The following is a 16,037-nucleotide window of genomic DNA, read 5'->3' on the forward strand; positions in this document are numbered from 1 at the left end:
AAGAACATCAATTGAAAGGATTATTACTAGTATTATGTATTATTACCTAGGTTAGGTACTTACCAGGTATTCCAGGTATTCCAGGTATTCAAGACGCCAACTGGATGGGAACATAAGAGAACATTTGAATATAAAGAGAAGGAAATGGCGGGAAAAGAGGAACGGGATGGGATCACCCTGGCTACTTTTAACTACCTTACCTTGTACCCTAGGTAGGTATTCTATCTTTTACGAGGTCCAGATGTCCCTATCACCCGATTGCGCTAGATATTTTTCTTGGCAGATTCCTGGACCCCTGTCGTTCTATCGCTTGTCGTGCTTGCCCTTCCACTTACCATCCAGTTGCCATATTGGAATTTGGAAAAAACCGAGTGGAAAAAACCCAACCAAGATAGGTGGACTTTTCTTTTCGGGTGGCTCCGCAACCTTCGATAACTCCCTAACCTACATGGTTAGGACCGTTAGAAGGTAACTATGCCCTTACCTACATACCTAGTAGTGTGTAAGCCAAGGTGGCGTACATATATACCTAATACCTAGTGTAGGTATACACCGATATATATAACATTGAATATATAACATTGAAATACACACATCAACATCGAATAACTACATCTCGGTTACATTATGTACGGAACGCGCATAAACAATCCCGTATCCTTAAATGTTGAAATAAACTTAACTGGATGCAATGTACAACTTATTTGCTGCTTTAGTTTATTACACCACAGACACCACAGCACCACAATACCCCATGTCCAACATCCTCCTCCACGCCCAGGTACATATGCATCTGGAAATCCACAACTCCTCTCCCGCCCTTGATTGTTTATTTTTATTTTTTTCATCGTACCGCATGACCAATAATGTATCCATATGTGATCATCTATCTATGTGCATATTCATCAGACCATCCCACCTACCTAACCAAATCACAAATACATTTGGGTATGTGGCCTACTTAAAAGAGGCCGCTTACTAAAAGTTTACTTCATGTCAGGCCAATAAGCTTAGGCAGATTTCATATTTCAAAGAGCCTATGTGTCTATCGAATTTGTAAGTGCAGATAATTAGTTACTGGTTAGGTAGGTACCTAGGTAAATAGGTAGGTAAGTAAGTACGTGACGTGGGCTATGCTTTGCCCGCCTGCTATGCTATGCAATGAATCTATCTTGGTCATTCCATCATATTTCTTCTAAATGTACATTGTCTTTCGCGCGTCTCCTAAAGCTTGATGATATCCAACTCCGAGAAGTCGGGAGGTGCCCGGCCGTATACCACCCGCACCTTGCTGTCCAGTGCCGTGCCTTCGTTGGAAATCCAAATATGTTCGCTGAATTCGTTTGTTCGTCTGATTTCATCGTCACTGACCCCTAAATCGTCGCGGGGGATCCAGACCGTTGGTCGTCTCGCACGCAAGGCAGAATGCATAAATGCACGCCTAACGAGCACATCTCTTTCTTCCGGCGTAAGGTCTTCGATTTCGTCGTGGAAACCCCCGTATAGGGCATCGCCAATAGCTCTCTGCGCTTCCAGGTCCTTCTTTCGACGATCCTCGCGGTACTTGGCCACATTTTTGAGGCCCCTCTCCGCCTTGCCAAACGTACGGTCATAAGTATTCTTGCCTCCCCGGGCCGCCCAGTTGCCTGCGTACACAATACCCTTGACCGGCATGAAACTCGTGAGTCTGTTACTACGCACAGTCTTTTCGTCGGCACCGTCGGTAGATGTGGGGGAGCTTTCACCGTGATGACTAGGTGATTCTTTTTTATCGCATGCGTCATGTTGATAGTAATCGTCATCAATAAGACCTAGACGGCGATCCTGGGCACGCTGGAATGCCTCGTCTCGAAGAACCGCCTCATCTTCGAAAGTGATAGGCAAATATCGGAATAATGGCCCAAAGGACCTGTTGAGTAAGATTTGATATATACCCGTGAGAAAGATGGCGACAATCATGATAATAGCTTGTGGCGCACATGCTACGTCTCCCATTTCGTCCCGGACAAGGAAAAACAAGCCGATGAGGCAGAGTTCCATCACGTAAAGTCCCGTGAACGTTTGGTTGATGGCTCGCGGGTAAAGAACACCACCAGTATCGTTGGTGAAGCGGTTTACATATAGCATGCTATACCTGTTCGCCATCCAAAGGAGACTGAAAGTAATGATGGCGAAAAGCGAGATGATGGGAGCAACGACTGAGTAAATTAACGCAATACAGGCAAAGTTGGTATAGACCGGAAATGCAGTTCCCCAGTTCACCTCGGGTAGGCTTGTGTTAGTGGACCATTTATTTCGCGCCGTCTTGTTCATGATCTTCGCGAAGATATACCAGTTGAGAAGAGCTGCGATTTGCAACAAGGTACCTGAACTCGCACTGAGAGCTTGAAGTATCATGTAAGAGAAGAAGTAATTAGCTGCCTTGGGTAAATTCTCTGCCAGAAGATCTGCAATGCCGGTTGGGTTGTTTGCGAGACTTTCTAGAGTCTGAAGCACACCCGTAGCTAAGGACACAACCAAAAAGACTTGGACGAAGAGAAACGCGAAATAGTATTTTTGGACCACTTCTGTTCTCTGAGCCCCTGTCTTGGCTCCCGTAAAGCCAGCAAGGATGCTCATAAAGATCGGAACCAGTATCAGGAGCAGGGCAAGCAGGATAGTCGGTAGAACACCGGCAACACCAGACACTACGTTGTGGATTGTCTTGTTTTGGTCGATGAACAGCAGCCAAGGGATATTATCTGTCAATGTGCTAACTTGAGAGACCGACGACGTGAAGGCAACTGGGAAGGCCCATAGTATTATCATGCCGGCCACAAGAGCCACGGCCGCAGCAGTTCGAAGCCACTCAGACCACCAACTGATCGCCATATTTTCCCACAACACATCATCCGGGGAGATTTCCACGGTACGGGGGGCCATATGCCTAGGAACGTGATGGGTGACACTCTGACAGGCCATGTGGGCAGCGACTTGATGGTTGAATTGGATGAATGCCGACTTCATGAGTGGGTAACGCTCCGGATTCTTCTGGTCAGTCTCAATTTCCGCGTTGAGCCGTGCCAATTCTTGTCTGCACCAGTAAATAGTATCAACCTTCTTGTTAAGAAGCGGAAGTCCGGGTAGCCACGATGGTGTCCATTCAAAGATCGCCAGGCGATGAGTTGGTCGCCTCGACTTCCTCACCCATTTCTCCCATTCCGCTCCACTTTCACGATCGTCTTTCCATTTCTCATCCCAGGCCTTAGGGTATTCCACTGGATCCGGCTCTGCGCCACCCAAAAACGGAATGCATGACTTGATCGTCTCCCAAGCCGTCTTCTCCTTCTTGAATGGGAAAGAGTCGCCTTCGAAGCCCTGTGGAACGGGTGAGGCATAGCCACCCTCTGGGGGCTTCCAGAATTGATACCATCGCGGCGCTTCGATATAGTCTATCTGATCCAGATTCGTAGGTCTTCGAACTGTATTGCCAAGAGGCCGTAACTCGAATCCCTCCTTCTTAAGCATTGAGTCTTGCGAAACGCCGGAGCCGGCATGGGAATGGCGCGCGTGGGATACGGGGACCCCCATTACCCGCCCCTCGGCACTTAGGCCCTGGCTCGAACCCTGAGTTGAGGGCCGAGGCAAGTCGCTCTCATTCGGCAGCTGAACATGACCACGACTAGTTGGAGTAGGCGATCGGGCCTGTGGCTGCCCTATTGCCACGAAGCCATTCGTCGTCTCTATGCGATTGTCGATACCGTGGGTAATGTTTCTAGCTCCTCCGAATATCTCTTGCTTAGTCTTCCTTCCCACATCGACGCCCTTCCCAAGCCCTTCTGTTAATTTGGACAACCCGGTTGTGAATTTGCCATGCGTCGTGTTTGGCCTGTCACTATCGCGTCGAGTCTCGGCTACAACCTCGGCCTGGGCGTCATCTACGTCGTGTGGTACTTCATGTCGGTCGCCGCTGCTTACACCTTGGCCCCCTTCAGCTTGCAACTTTGCTGCGTCATCTTCCCTCTTTTGGCGTTCTAATCTCTCCACCTTGGTGGGGCGATGGGATCTAGAGGCCTTCCGCGCTTGTTTTTCATCAATCTCTCGTTTCTTTAGCTGTTCCTTCTTGGCCATGATAATGAGTTCTGTCTGGGCTTCTTCTAGCTGTTTATGAATTTCGTCACGTTTAGATATTTTCTCCAAGAGATGTGTTAAATCTCGTGTCAGCCATACGTTTCGAAGCCCTCCTGGAAACACGTCAAAAAGCCCCTTTAGGGCTTCTTCACTAAGCCATTTGTCGGGAATGCCGCTAACGAGCACAGTCGTCGCGGAGGCTCGCAGACGATGTTCCGCGGTGGTCAACCAGTCCTGGCGCACCTTGATATAAACTCGTAGCTCAAAAAAGAAGACACCACAGACCCAAATGATGACCATTACAGCCAGAACAAGATGCGCCCAATACCTATTAGTCTGATCCTTCCTCACATTACCCCAAGCCAGGGTATCGAGGCCAGTGATATTGGACTTCACATAATCTGGGTCTGTGTAGTCCACACCCTGTGGATCAGTTGAGTTGAGGGTGCTAGTGGTATTCGTATCATTCGCCGAAAAGTTCTGGCTGATTCCACCGATGTAGTTGACTGGGACCAATATCGGGATTATGATAATGGCCATAGGTATAAAGATGACGAGTAAAGTCTGTAGGTAACGGAGGAAGAAGTAGGCATCCAACCCGCATTTCTTGATAATCTCGCGATCCCGGAACCGAAGTAGACTAATAACTAAGCCCCATGGACTGCTCGGAGGAGGTTCAGTTCTTTCGCGTTCGGGTACGAGATATGTTTTAGGCTTGCTAATGATCCAACAGTTGTTAGCATCAAGTCAACACATGTTGCGCTAGGTGGTGCGTTCCATACAATATCCTAGATAATTTGTTTCTTAATAATAAGAATAACCCTGTCTGGACGCCGAAAACTATCAACGAGACATTCAGGGCAGTGACGAAAGCTATCAGGGTGATGCCTTGATTGCGCTGGCCATAACTAGTGTCTGGATAACATATATTAGCAAAATGCACTGTAAAAACTTCTGTTGAAAAAACTTGGAGCTACTTACTGCCAGTGCTAGAGTCCGACATCTTGCTCTAAGCCCGTGGTCGGCACCCGACCTAGTACCTGTCTAGGTAGGTAATATGATGTGCCGTCGCAGTGCTGAGATCGCAGGACACTGGAAGGACTAGACTAGAATGGGGAGGAAATAGAGAGCAAAACTGGGAATAACGCAGAGTTGTGAGGTCAATGATGATAGTGGTGGCATAGGTGGGAAAATGCTACCAATATGCTACCAATGTTTCAATGCGAAGGCGAAAGGAAGAAACGTAACACTCATATGAAGAAATGAACTTGTGATAGGTGATTCAAGGAGAAGTACCTGAGGCATGGTCGAAGACGAGGGTCGATAGCCCCAAGAACTTGGAGGTACAGGGCAAAGGAGGAGGACGGAAAACGAAAATCGGAAAACGGGCGGTTAGAGTTGAATTTAGAAGAAGCTGTATCGACTGTGACTGGAGGCCTGGGCCGGTTAGTTGTATGTGCACGATGCGTCAAGTCCACAATAAATATTTCGATGGAGAGAAATGCGATGAAGAAGTACATCAGGAGAATACATCGTATACTTGCGGAATTGCGGTAATTATTACCTGATAAGAAGTACACTTACCCCTGTGTACAGTACATTATGTACATTGCATTCATGTACATCAATACTCATATTACTCAACAGTCTTGTCCTCCCACTTGGCACTTTCCCTTTCATCATCCAATTCTTGCAGGCATTTGATTGCTTTAGGAAAAAACACTGATGTCAGAGGCGCCAGTTTTGCGTATGGTTGCCAAGCCAGATCCCCTGAAGGGGCCCACTTGGGTTCTCCTAATTTGATGCAATTGGATCTCATTGGACTGCGCGGACTGCCCAGACTGCCGTAGTACCGATAATGCTTCACGCCTAGGTTAGGGTACTACTTACGGCGTATTGTCTTCAACAATCCAGAAGTTACACCAGCTGCACCAGCTGTGTGATTGGATCTGATTCACGCGCGGCTGCTCCCTTTTCCTTTTTCGATGCCCAGGTTCATGCATAATGATAAAACATCATTTGTTGCTCTTTTATTCTTACATGCAGATTAACTAACTACTATCAATAGGTACAATACATAAATAGGTATTTGCTAGGTATGTATATCCTAGGTATGTAACCTAAGCTATTCGACAACTCATCGTTAACCCAGTCAGTTAAGTTAAGTCTGTCTTTGATGAAACGACAGCTGACTGTCTAACGGTGTAACGGTCTACATACCTGTCAACACTCTAGGACAAACTCAATTTAGTTACTTTGATCTCAATTTTTTATACACCAAGGTTTAAACGGTGCCGGTGCCGGTTGGGTCTAATTAGACTCTTTGTGGAGCAAGCTTATATGTAGTATGTACATTACTATGGTATGAGCTAAGTAACTATCCCGCTTGCGAGCCCGGTCCAGGTCGGTTTTTTTGGTAACTGTCCTAATACTGACCTAACCTACTGTTTTGTAGGCACTCTAGCAGCCTAGGCAGTCTACTACAGTACTACTAGAGTCTAGGTTAGAAGCCCAGGAATACACATGGCATGTAGTACCATGTAAGAAGACGAATAAGTTTTTCATAAATCAAGAAATCTTGGCTTGTAAAAACTTGGTGCAATAAACACAATCTTGAACTTGGAATTCGAAAGATATATCCATATTGCGTCATAGGTCATTAGGCCTAACCACCCTCCCCTAATACTAGGTAGTTACCTAGAATAGTAAGTAAAACATCTCAAGATTCTCAACTAACCTACATACCTAGTAGCTTTGTCTCTCCAATCACTACTAAGACTACCTAGGTATTAGATTCAATCGGAATACCAACAATGGCACATGTGCCCAAGTGGCTTGTGATGGTACTGTAAGTAGGTACCTATGTATCAGGCACTAGCGCACTTGATCGTCGTATCCTCACCTTTTGTAAATAGTCAGATTTAAAGGGGCAAAGGGGTGGGCACTTAGAAAATCATGCCCGAAGAAGCTGCTCTGCGCCACCAATACAACAAGTCATCATGTGTGCTGTTCGAGAGTCCAGATAAATCCATCGTCTTGATAGACATTCCGCGCTCTATCGAGGAAGCTCAAGTGTCACGTGGGCAGCCCATTGAGAGACATATCATCTCATGCACCCCAGTGCCAACACCATGGGCGATCCCGGAGCCCAAGAACACGGACACGGGCCAACTAACATCACCTTCGGCGGCTATAGCCGAGCTGATGACCCTAGAAACCGTAAAGGCCGCACATCGAGAGGCCAAACAGAATTATGAAGGGCCCTGGTGTCTACCACGTATATCGCGAGAATACGACAAAGTCAGCAGCGATGAGTCGCATCCGCATCTCACAGCCACGCTGAAGAGGAAGAAAGCCCCTCAAAAATCCGAAACCACCGAAGAAATAGTTTCGGAACCGTTCATACCAGCCCAATCGCACTATCTCCAAGGAACTATACAAGCTCAACGCGCGGCTTTTCTAGCAAATGCGCCCACGTTTGACCTAATAGTCCTAGATCCACCATGGCCCAGCCGCTCCGTGAAGCGGAAGAAGAACAGCTACGCAACCGTCTACACCATGCACGGGGCCCGAGATCTCCTGGCCCAGATACCCATTGCCTCGCACCTGAAGCCGGACGGTCTGGTGACGATTTGGGTTACTAACCGGGCGGCCATAACCGATCTCCTCACCTCGCCCGGGGGCGTCTTCTCCGAATGGGGCGTTGAGCTTATCGGAGAAATCGTCTGGTTGAAGATCACCAATTTCGGTGACCCAGTCTTCGACATAGAATCGCGGTTTAGGAAGCCATACGAGCGGCTGCTGATTGCTAGGCGAAGAGGCAGCACAGCTAAGGTGTCGATCCCGACTAAGGTGATCATGGGGGTTCCAGATGTCCACTCCAGGAAACCGAATCTAAAGCCTTTGTTTGAAGGCGTGCTGCCGCAAAACTACAGCGGACTGGAGGTGTTTGCGAGGAATCTGACTGCAGGCTGGTGGAGCTGGGGGAATGAAGTTCTCTATTTCCAGCAGAAGCATCATTGGGTGGACGCGTTAGATAATATAGAGGAGGGCATATAGCATCGTATAAGTGATATATATAAAATGCCACTTGAGCTTCTATATTGGCTCTTACTTTACCACGCATACTATACAAGTAGGTGGATATGGACGTAGCCTTTCGTGACGAAAACCCACAGTCGTACGCATAACCATCGCCCAATTCCAGTCACGTATCAAAAACCTCTTAACACGTCTTAAAGAGATATTCTTAACGTATCTTGACTACGTTTACTCGACTTCCATCCCCACGATAAAATATCGCTTTTACTCCGTCCAGCACCCCCCTCATTTCTCCCGCCTGCTCTTCTTATCCTTACTGAACTTCGGATCCAGCGTCTTCTCATTCTCCCACCTCCCCACCGTCAACAGCCTCTGCGCCTCCCTCCTCAGCTCCTTCCTCGCGGGCGTCGCGCCGATCTCGTCGCGCAGCGGGAACGTGCCCTTGGTCTGGGCGTCCTTCTGCCACTTCTCCTGCTTCTCGGACTCGCGCTTGCGGCGCTCGAGGTGGGGCGGGTTCCAGGCGGACTTGTCGTCGGGCTCGGCGGGCCACGCGAAGGGCTGCAGCAGCTCGACCGTCATCGTCTTGATGGGCGGCGGGCGGTAGATGCGGTGGTGCACCTTGGAGCGCTCGGGCCGCCGCTGCGTCAGCTGCGACCGCACCCCCAGCGTCGGCACCGAGTACGCGTGCAAGAGGTAGTCGCGCATGTCCAGCTTGTTGAAGGTCAGCGGCACCCGGAACGTCGCGAACGTTGCTGGCTGCTTCTCCGGCGGGCGCAGGAGCGTGATGCAGTGGTCGGGTCTGTTTGAAACGGTTCGGAAGGAGTTAGCTCAGGCACATAGACAGACAAGCAGAGAGAAAAAAAGAACGATGCGATGAATTGGTAAGAGGATGCATACAAATAGACTTGCTTCGTTCCTTTTCGGAAGGTTCTTGCTGCTGCCGCTGCCGCCATTGTGAATTTGAAATTCAAGATTTCAAGGTTCAGAATTCAGCACATGCTTTTTTGCTTCAACTTTGAATAATTCAATTCGATCGAGTCCCACTTCTGCAGATAGCCGCTAATGATCGGTATATGAAAATTCCGATTTTAATACTAGGTAGCATGGCCTATGTACCTAGTGTGGGTCCATCGAGCTCAAATCTAACGATACGTTGGTACATCTGTAGCTGCCCCTCGGCCACTTCCAGGGTACCTAGTGCTAGGTAGGTATTTTAGCTTCAATTAGGCCACACAAAATGCACGTTCGATTTATTCGCACGTACGACAACAACGTAAGATAATGATTTTATTTTGATTCACATTTAACTGTCTCAGGGCTTCTTCCGCCCCGGATATTTTCCCTTTTTATTTTCATACATGATAGCAGCCCGAAATATCTGCCCACATTTGGCATTGTTTAGAGCAAGCAGGTTTTTTGCCTTCTAAACATCGAGGCCATCAACGATAGTGCCCTTGATCCACTCGTGCTGCATGCGTCGTGCCACCTCATTAGCGACGTCCTCATCGACCAGGATGCTGACCAGATACAATGTTGCATCTAGGCCAGCAGATATTCCCCCACTCGTAATCACCCGAAGCCCCCCAAGACGCATCGCGGCGCGGCGAGCAATTGACTCACGACGACCGTTGGAGCCCTTGAATGAGATGCTTCCCTTTCTGTATAACTAATTAGCAACTACGCGAAGCTATATTGTGTCGAGGTTTGATATTGGATATTATATACATACCGTGCAGCAGATGGTCGTCTTCCAGCATCCGACTTGCGACGAATGTATGGGTTCTCATCCTCATCTCCAAGGTCAAAGCGTAGATTGTTAACGACGTATCGAGTGTCTTCTATAACATCGGTTCTCTCTTGCAAATCACGTTGTGCTGCTTGGCTGCACACGTTTTCAAACTTAGTCAGGTAATCTGGGTGGGTAGTGGCGGACAAGCCGGCCAAGATGCCAGCCTCAGCCAAGAAGAGAGACCCAGAGCAGATGGAAAGCACTGTGCGCTCTCGGGTATAATCGGTCCTCTGGATTTCTGCAAAGGCTTCGATAATAGTAAGGGGTTCGGATTTGTCCTTCAAGACGGTCTCGACATTACCACCAACGATGACAAGAACGTCAAAGTCATTGAGACGTTCGTGAGCTTCTTTGTAAGTGATCTGGGCACCAACGACAACTCCTTGATCGGAGATGACCTTTGGCTCGGCCGCAGCAATTGTGATATCGAAGGCCTTGGTATCTACAAAATGAAACGTTTTTTAGTATAGAGATTGGGACTAACGGGGCTTCCAAGGTTTGCCCAAGTTAAGCCATTGGGGTTTTAGGGTAGCATATAAAAATAACTAAACATACTCTCGTCGTTCTTATCATGGCGAGCCCAGTCAAGGACCTCTAATGGGCCAGCTAGGTCCATCAGATCAAATTTAGGGTGAAGTGCAAAAAGCACTTCGATAGGCTCATCGGCCACCGCAGAAGTTTTGTGTGCCATGATTGAGAGTAGTTTGGTGTCTTTGTTTGTGGGAGTTTAGGAGAGTTAAGTAAGTATGATTTCTTGTATACTACTTATGTAGGTAGGCAGGTAGGTAAGCTCAAGTTAGAACAGAAGCGAGAAATGTGTTACAAGGGTTAAGAGAAGACCTAGTACGAGATGGATGACAAGAGGATAAGAAACGACTTTGAAGTGTGAGAATGGGACTTGAAGGGTTTAAATTGCTTTGTCGTCGAGGTAAGATCCAGTTGAGTCCTTTGAAAGATGAAAAGATTTGAACAGATTTGAACAGATTTGAATGGGGAATGGCCAGACGAAATAAACGAGGAAGAGAGAAATTCAACCTATGGGCTGATGAATGGAGTGATTGAGGGGCTCTCAGCTTTCAATACCTGCCCACGCCGGAGAGTTACGTAGGGTCTATGCAGCTTAGGAGGGGCCAGCTTAAGACTCAAGGTACCGCATGTACTACCCCACACTGCCCTAAGTAGTAGCTTGTATCTCATTCCCCTCCCCCAGATTTGAGGCCGTTAGACTTGCGGAACCTAAGAGATCGGCCCCCTTTTGTGGGTCAAATATTGGTCACGCTCACTGTTTGAAAGTACAGTGTTTCAAGTTAGAAGGGTACGGTACACATCTTGAGTCCTTGACGCTAGTCATTCAATTATGTATTTACGCAGTAAGTTGGGGGGTTCTTGAATAAGATATTACGAAGTACTACTACTAGGTAGTACATAGTCTATAGTAATAAGTAGATATGAGATAGATGATACATACTTTATTATACAAAAAGACTAATTCTGTCTAGATGTTAATGTTCAATGTTGTCAAAGAACTCAAAACTGCCTAGGTTACTTATATGTAGGTACAAATGTAAGATATTACTGGAATATTCTACTAGGTGGGTACATGTACCTATGCAATGTGTTCAATCTTCTATGTAACTACATACATGTATTGACGTAAATGGTAAATGACTTGAGTGAATCCAACACTGTCAAAACAAGCGCAAAGCGGGGTTCAACTTTAAATAAGTTGGAGCAGCCCCACTACAGAACATTGCAAGGCCAGAAAACCCAAACTGCAACTAGAAAATCTTACAAGGTTCCAATCACAGCACGTCACTCGAGAATAGATTGAAGCTCCTGTGGGACTTGCAGCTTGGAGCTCTGCCTGCACCTATTGTCACGCAAATTCTCTATTTGGGAAATCTTCTTCGTGACGACGGCTGGCTATACTTTGTTGACCGACTCTTTCTCTCTGGAGCTGCTCTATTCCGAGCTTCAGCGCCTCCATGTCTTCCGTGCCGTATGTTGATGCTTATCTCACTAACCTACATATATGTCTCTACATATATGTCTCACCATATAATCTCCCGCTCCCTTTATTCCATTTCATCTTTATTTAGAGGAGCAAGCCCAGGACAGCCTCGTTGCCCCTTGTAGCAAGGCTAACACCTCCACTTATCAAAAAGATACCCCTTGCGCTAATTTTTCTATTACCGCCTTAGTACATTTAGAGAGCTCACGAAAGCCATCCACGGATTCGTGCCAGCAGCCAAGTTTCCCCTACCAGCTGAGCTGGTTGATATCATTGATACATACCTTATCAAGCATGAGAAGTTCGACGAAAATGTCGCCGATAAGGTCAATGAGGAACTACTATCTATATTCCACAAAGATATTGTCCAAGAGCCATCTCGATACACAGCTTTCATTGCCCTCCTTCGCCACTTGCGTCCTATAATTGGACAACCAGTCAAGACGTATCAATGGTTTGACTTGCTATTGCCAGTTCTGAACTATCTGAATCAGGAGAAGGGGCTCGCATCAGAGGTTGAGGGTGTACTTCTAGATGTTCTCACTGCCGAAGATGGCAATGATCCCAGTTCTCCAACTGGAGGTGCCGCTCCTCAGATTGCAGAACGCGTCCTAGTACTATGGCTTGACGAATATGAAGTTGTTGGAAGAATCCCTGATACCGTATCAGATTTCAAAGAGAAGCAGTTGCGGAAGACGCTATTACACTATGGGAAGAAGCGTCCAAAGGTATGTCACCATGTGTTTCATGAATTTGATCGGATTCGCCTGCTAAATTGGTATAGGATCTCCTATCTGTTCTTGATATGTACGTGGTCAAGGGAGCTTACCGTGCTCGTGCTCTATCATTCTTGGCCATCTTTGTTCAGAGTCAGCCACCACATCTACATCTTATTTTGCAAACTCCCCTATTTGGTAATTTGATCAGTTGTCTCCAGGTAGACACATCCACCACAATAGTGTCTCTTGCTTTGACTGCGTTGACGATGATTCTTCCCCATATGCCAAGTTCGCTCGTCCCTCACCTGCCCACGCTATTTAATATATATTCACGACTACTATTTTGGGTGCGAGAGCTATCTGCTCAGTCAGGATCAGATATAGACGGAGAACGGAGATTATCTTCCAATAACCTTGCGTGGGAGAAACTCGCATACTCCCCGGACTTTGACGACACAGTTATTCCACATGTACTTCACTACTTCACTATCTTGTATGGTCTCTACCCTATTAATTTCATGGATTATATCCGAAAGCCGCAAAGATACTTGCGACATGCGGAGGTGCCTGACGCCGACGAGATCGAGGTTCAACCCACCGAAATTCGACATGCGTCTGAACGTTTCCGGCAGTGCCATCTCCTGCATGAGAACTTCTATACCCTCACCATTGACTCCGAGAAGACAGATTTTGGAAGATGGATAAAAAGTGAGCCGGCTGAGGTTGTGGCTGACTGCGTAGCTCTCTGCCAGTCGAATGAAGCATTGCTAAGCCCAGAGGCCCCTGATGTTTCTGAGGAAGCTACAAGAGCTGAACCTGACAAAGATGGCCAAGAATCTGCATTGCTTAGCAGTTCCTTTCCTTTCGGTCCATCAGCTTTCACGCCCTTTCCAGGAGACAACCGTCGGAACACAATATCAACATTAGCCGAATCAATTACGAGTAATCGAATGCAGTCGACCATAATGCGCCAGTCATCCATCAGTAGCCACCAGTCTACTCGAGATGTGTCGAGCCCAAGAGTATCTGGGAATGGTAATGAGAGCCCAACCCTATCTCGCCCTATCGTTCAATCCGGATCACAGACACAGCTCCAGGACCTAATAAATTCTAACAAAGCCATAAAAACTGGGCTCCATCAGTCAATGGCAAACGACAGTGTCCCATCCCTTTCATTAAGTCACCACGATTCCAACCCAGAACGCCCTGCATCACAGCTGCAGCCAGATCCACCGCAAGCCAGTACTTTAGTATCACCTACCGAAAGCAACAGTGCTCAGATTGCTCATTTACAACGTCAAATCCTCCTTTTATATAATGACCTCACGTTTGAGCGATTCATGAAGCAACAACACCTCACTCACATGGGTGAACTACGAAGGCGGCACGTACGAGAAGCAGCGAGCGAGGCAGATACTCAAAATCTCATCATACAAAATCGGCAGCTAAAGCAACGACTAAAAGATGCAAAGGATTCAGAGATACAAGCCAAAAAGGAATCCGAGAAGAGCCGTGCACTCGCCAAGAAGTGGGAGGCTGATCTTACAGCAAAATTGAGAGCACTTCGTGAAGAGCAAAAGAAGTGGAACGCCGAAGGAAATAATTTACGGACTGAGTTGAGTGCGGTAAAAGATGAGGCGGAGAAATTGCGCTTATTAGTTTGCGAAGCTGAAGTAAGGGAACTTGGCTTGAAACAAAATATGCAGTCAGTCGAGATCAACGTAGGCGAACTAGAAAGGCTGAGGAAAGAGGTCGATCGGTTGACAAGTTCTGAACGGAATTATCAAGCTAAAGAAACAGAACGTCAAGCTTCAATGGCACAAGCAGCAGAGGCAGAGAGTCGAGTAGAGATGCTTGAGATGAAGCTTAAAGCTCACGATTCTGATATCCAACAAGTGCACGAGCTATATCAATCACAGATCGTGGAACTTAAAGCAAAATTCCAAGAAGCGATCAGAAACGGCCCAGGGCGCAGCTCCGAGGAGTTCAGGTCGCAACTAGACAATGCTCTAGCAGGAAGCCGACTTCAACAGACCGAGTTACAAAATCACATCACCGGGCTTACCAAGAAGAACACAGCGCTGCAAGCAACCATACTGGAATTGCAATCTACGATCTCCAGCCTCTCAAAACCGGAGCCTCGCACACCGGTTGACCCCGATGCTGACTTGTCTTCCGATTCGGGCAGTCCTTTGAACCACCGGCACCGGCACCGGCGCAAGTTCTCAGAAACGGAGACGGTTGAGGCGACATCGTACAATCCTACTCCACCACTTGAACCGTATATTAGTGGATCCTCGAGCAGCCTGATACGACGGGCATCCACGCCGTTGCCTGCCGATCCGCTTTCGTCAAGCAAAGGTAGCCCTACTGCGGAGCGGTACTTCGGGCGAGGTGCGTCCCCCTTGTTTCTTTCATGTCAAGCTATGAGTCTGTGCTAATTTCACCAGGAGGTGTGCAAAATATCCGCAAAGAAAAGGACAAGAAGGAGAGGAAAGACGAGAAGGAAAGGAAGAAATCAGGGGGCTTGCGCGGTATCAGAGGATTTGTTTAGTAAGTACAAGTGTAAGATGTGGCAAATAAAGCCACATAAGAGCTTTATCCACGGTTTAAACTCAGCAAGCACCTAACCAGCGTAGAAGGCGGCCCTATTGTTAGCTTACAAGTACAGCAATAGGCTTAGTTTATAATATAATATAACAGAACAAATTGATACCCCTTGACTCCCAAAGTTCTAAGGATCCCGAATGAAAGTGGCTTTGTACGTCATCGGACTTAGCCGGGATCTGAATATCAACAGTTAGGAGAGAATGGATCTTCGCAAAGTATACTAGCTATAGGTTGATGGACACTGAGACCTGGAAGTTGTCATAAGTTTAAAATTAGGCCATAAGCAAGTCAAGAAGTTAGACTTCTACTGACAGGTTGCGCTGGAGTCAACGGGATTGCCTAGCTGTCAGCTACATAATACTTAGCTTGACTAACTAGTTGCTAGTAGATATTGTAGCCTTTTGTAGGTGCATGTGTGTAGACCATATGTACTAGGTTAGGTAACATATCCGAGCTACATACGTGCCTATCACTAACGAGTCATGGGCGTTTGAACTCTACTGTAGATTGACAATCTACACGGGCTGAGAGTGTTCTAGTTACACATCTGGGTACTTGATAGGCATGAGAGGTATTTATGTAAAAGCCGAACACAGGATGATGTCCATCGGATCATACGCGCAGGACATTATGCCTACTACATATTTCCCTGGTGGTGCAATTTACTTTCTCTATTTCTAATCCTCATTTTTCTTCCTATTGCTCTACTATCTATACGCGTAGACAATAATATTTACAAACAAGGCCATGAGCGTTA

General features: G+C 47.1%; 5 protein-coding genes across 5 annotated transcripts; 2 read left to right on the forward strand and 3 right to left on the reverse strand.

Annotated features, from left to right (window-relative positions):
- Nucleotides 1-1,103: 1,103 nt before the first annotated feature.
- Nucleotides 1,104-5,236, reverse strand: GGS25DRAFT_341074 (DUF221-domain-containing protein). Its single transcript, XM_049257961.1, has 3 exons — nt 5,092-5,236; nt 4,893-5,025; nt 1,104-4,828 (listed from the first exon to the last, which is right to left on the reverse strand). Exons 1-3 carry the CDS (start codon nt 5,111-5,113, stop codon nt 1,225-1,227), a joined length of 3,759 nt encoding a protein of 1,252 aa, XP_049115968.1. The 5' UTR covers nt 5,114-5,236; the 3' UTR covers nt 1,104-1,224.
- A 1,552-nt stretch (nt 5,237-6,788) lies between these two features.
- GGS25DRAFT_496572 (MT-A70-domain-containing protein) lies at nt 6,789-8,184 on the forward strand. The gene is made up of 3 exons (XM_049261533.1): nt 6,789-6,815; nt 6,897-6,962; nt 7,026-8,184. Exon 3 carries the CDS (start codon nt 7,066-7,068, stop codon nt 8,167-8,169), a length of 1,104 nt encoding a protein of 367 aa, XP_049115969.1. The 5' UTR covers nt 6,789-6,815; nt 6,897-6,962; nt 7,026-7,065; the 3' UTR covers nt 8,170-8,184.
- On the reverse strand, nt 8,185-9,228 carry GGS25DRAFT_496575 (uncharacterized protein). Its single transcript, XM_049261534.1, has 2 exons — nt 9,049-9,228; nt 8,185-8,950 (listed from the first exon to the last, which is right to left on the reverse strand). Exons 1-2 carry the CDS (start codon nt 9,102-9,104, stop codon nt 8,437-8,439), a joined length of 570 nt encoding a protein of 189 aa, XP_049115970.1. The 5' UTR covers nt 9,105-9,228; the 3' UTR covers nt 8,185-8,436.
- Nucleotides 9,229-9,425: 197 nt separating this feature from the next.
- On the reverse strand, nt 9,426-11,029 carry GGS25DRAFT_496576 (class I glutamine amidotransferase-like protein). Its single transcript, XM_049261535.1, has 3 exons — nt 10,496-11,029; nt 9,881-10,382; nt 9,426-9,809 (listed from the first exon to the last, which is right to left on the reverse strand). Exons 1-3 carry the CDS (start codon nt 10,629-10,631, stop codon nt 9,575-9,577), a joined length of 873 nt encoding a protein of 290 aa, XP_049115971.1. The 5' UTR covers nt 10,632-11,029; the 3' UTR covers nt 9,426-9,574.
- Nucleotides 11,030-11,701: 672 nt separating this feature from the next.
- On the forward strand, nt 11,702-15,393 carry GGS25DRAFT_496579 (Hamartin protein-domain-containing protein). The gene is made up of 4 exons (XM_049261536.1): nt 11,702-11,939; nt 12,142-12,679; nt 12,736-15,064; nt 15,121-15,393. The coding sequence occupies exons 1-4, from the start codon at nt 11,926-11,928 to the stop codon at nt 15,222-15,224; spliced, it is 2,985 nt and encodes a 994-aa protein (XP_049115972.1). The 5' UTR covers nt 11,702-11,925; the 3' UTR covers nt 15,225-15,393.
- The last annotated feature ends 644 nt before the right edge of the window (nt 15,394-16,037 follow it).

This window comes from Hypoxylon fragiforme (assembly GCF_022984875.1).
Source record: "Hypoxylon fragiforme strain CBS 206.31 chromosome Unknown GGS25scaffold_6, whole genome shotgun sequence".
Taxonomy (NCBI): domain Eukaryota; kingdom Fungi; phylum Ascomycota; class Sordariomycetes; order Xylariales; family Hypoxylaceae; genus Hypoxylon; species Hypoxylon fragiforme.

Bases quoted from the DNA above. Each gene is read 5' to 3' on its own strand.
- GGS25DRAFT_341074 (XM_049257961.1), bottom strand. From the start codon at position 5,113: ATGTCGGACTCTAGCACTGGCA. The intron at 5,026-5,091 runs GTAAGTAGCTCC...TATGTTATCCAG, and splicing joins GTCGGACTCTAGCACTGGCA to ACACTAGTTATGGCCAGCGC. The intron at 4,829-4,892 runs GTATGGAACGCA...TTGGATCATTAG, and splicing joins AACAAATTATCTAGGATATT to CAAGCCTAAAACATATCTCG.
- GGS25DRAFT_496572 (XM_049261533.1), top strand. From the start codon at position 7,066: ATGCCCGAAGAAGCTGCTCTGCGCCACCAATACAACAAGTCATCATGT.
- GGS25DRAFT_496575 (XM_049261534.1), bottom strand. From the start codon at position 9,104: ATGGCGGCAGCGGCAGCAGCAAGAACCTTCCGAAAAGGAACGAAGCAA. The intron at 8,951-9,048 runs GTATGCATCCTC...CGTTTCAAACAG, and splicing joins GGAACGAAGCAAGTCTATTT to ACCCGACCACTGCATCACGC.
- GGS25DRAFT_496576 (XM_049261535.1), bottom strand. From the start codon at position 10,631: ATGGCACACAAAACTTCTGCGGTGGCCGATGAGCCTATCGAAGTGCTT. The intron at 10,383-10,495 runs GTATGTTTAGTT...TTCATTTTGTAG, and splicing joins CCATGATAAGAACGACGAGA to ATACCAAGGCCTTCGATATC. The intron at 9,810-9,880 runs GTATGTATATAA...TTAGTTATACAG, and splicing joins AGACGACCATCTGCTGCACG to AAAGGGAAGCATCTCATTCA.
- GGS25DRAFT_496579 (XM_049261536.1), top strand. The intron at 12,680-12,735 runs GTATGTCACCAT...AAATTGGTATAG, and splicing joins ATGGGAAGAAGCGTCCAAAG to GATCTCCTATCTGTTCTTGA. The intron at 15,065-15,120 runs GTGCGTCCCCCT...TAATTTCACCAG, and splicing joins GGAGCGGTACTTCGGGCGAG to GAGGTGTGCAAAATATCCGC.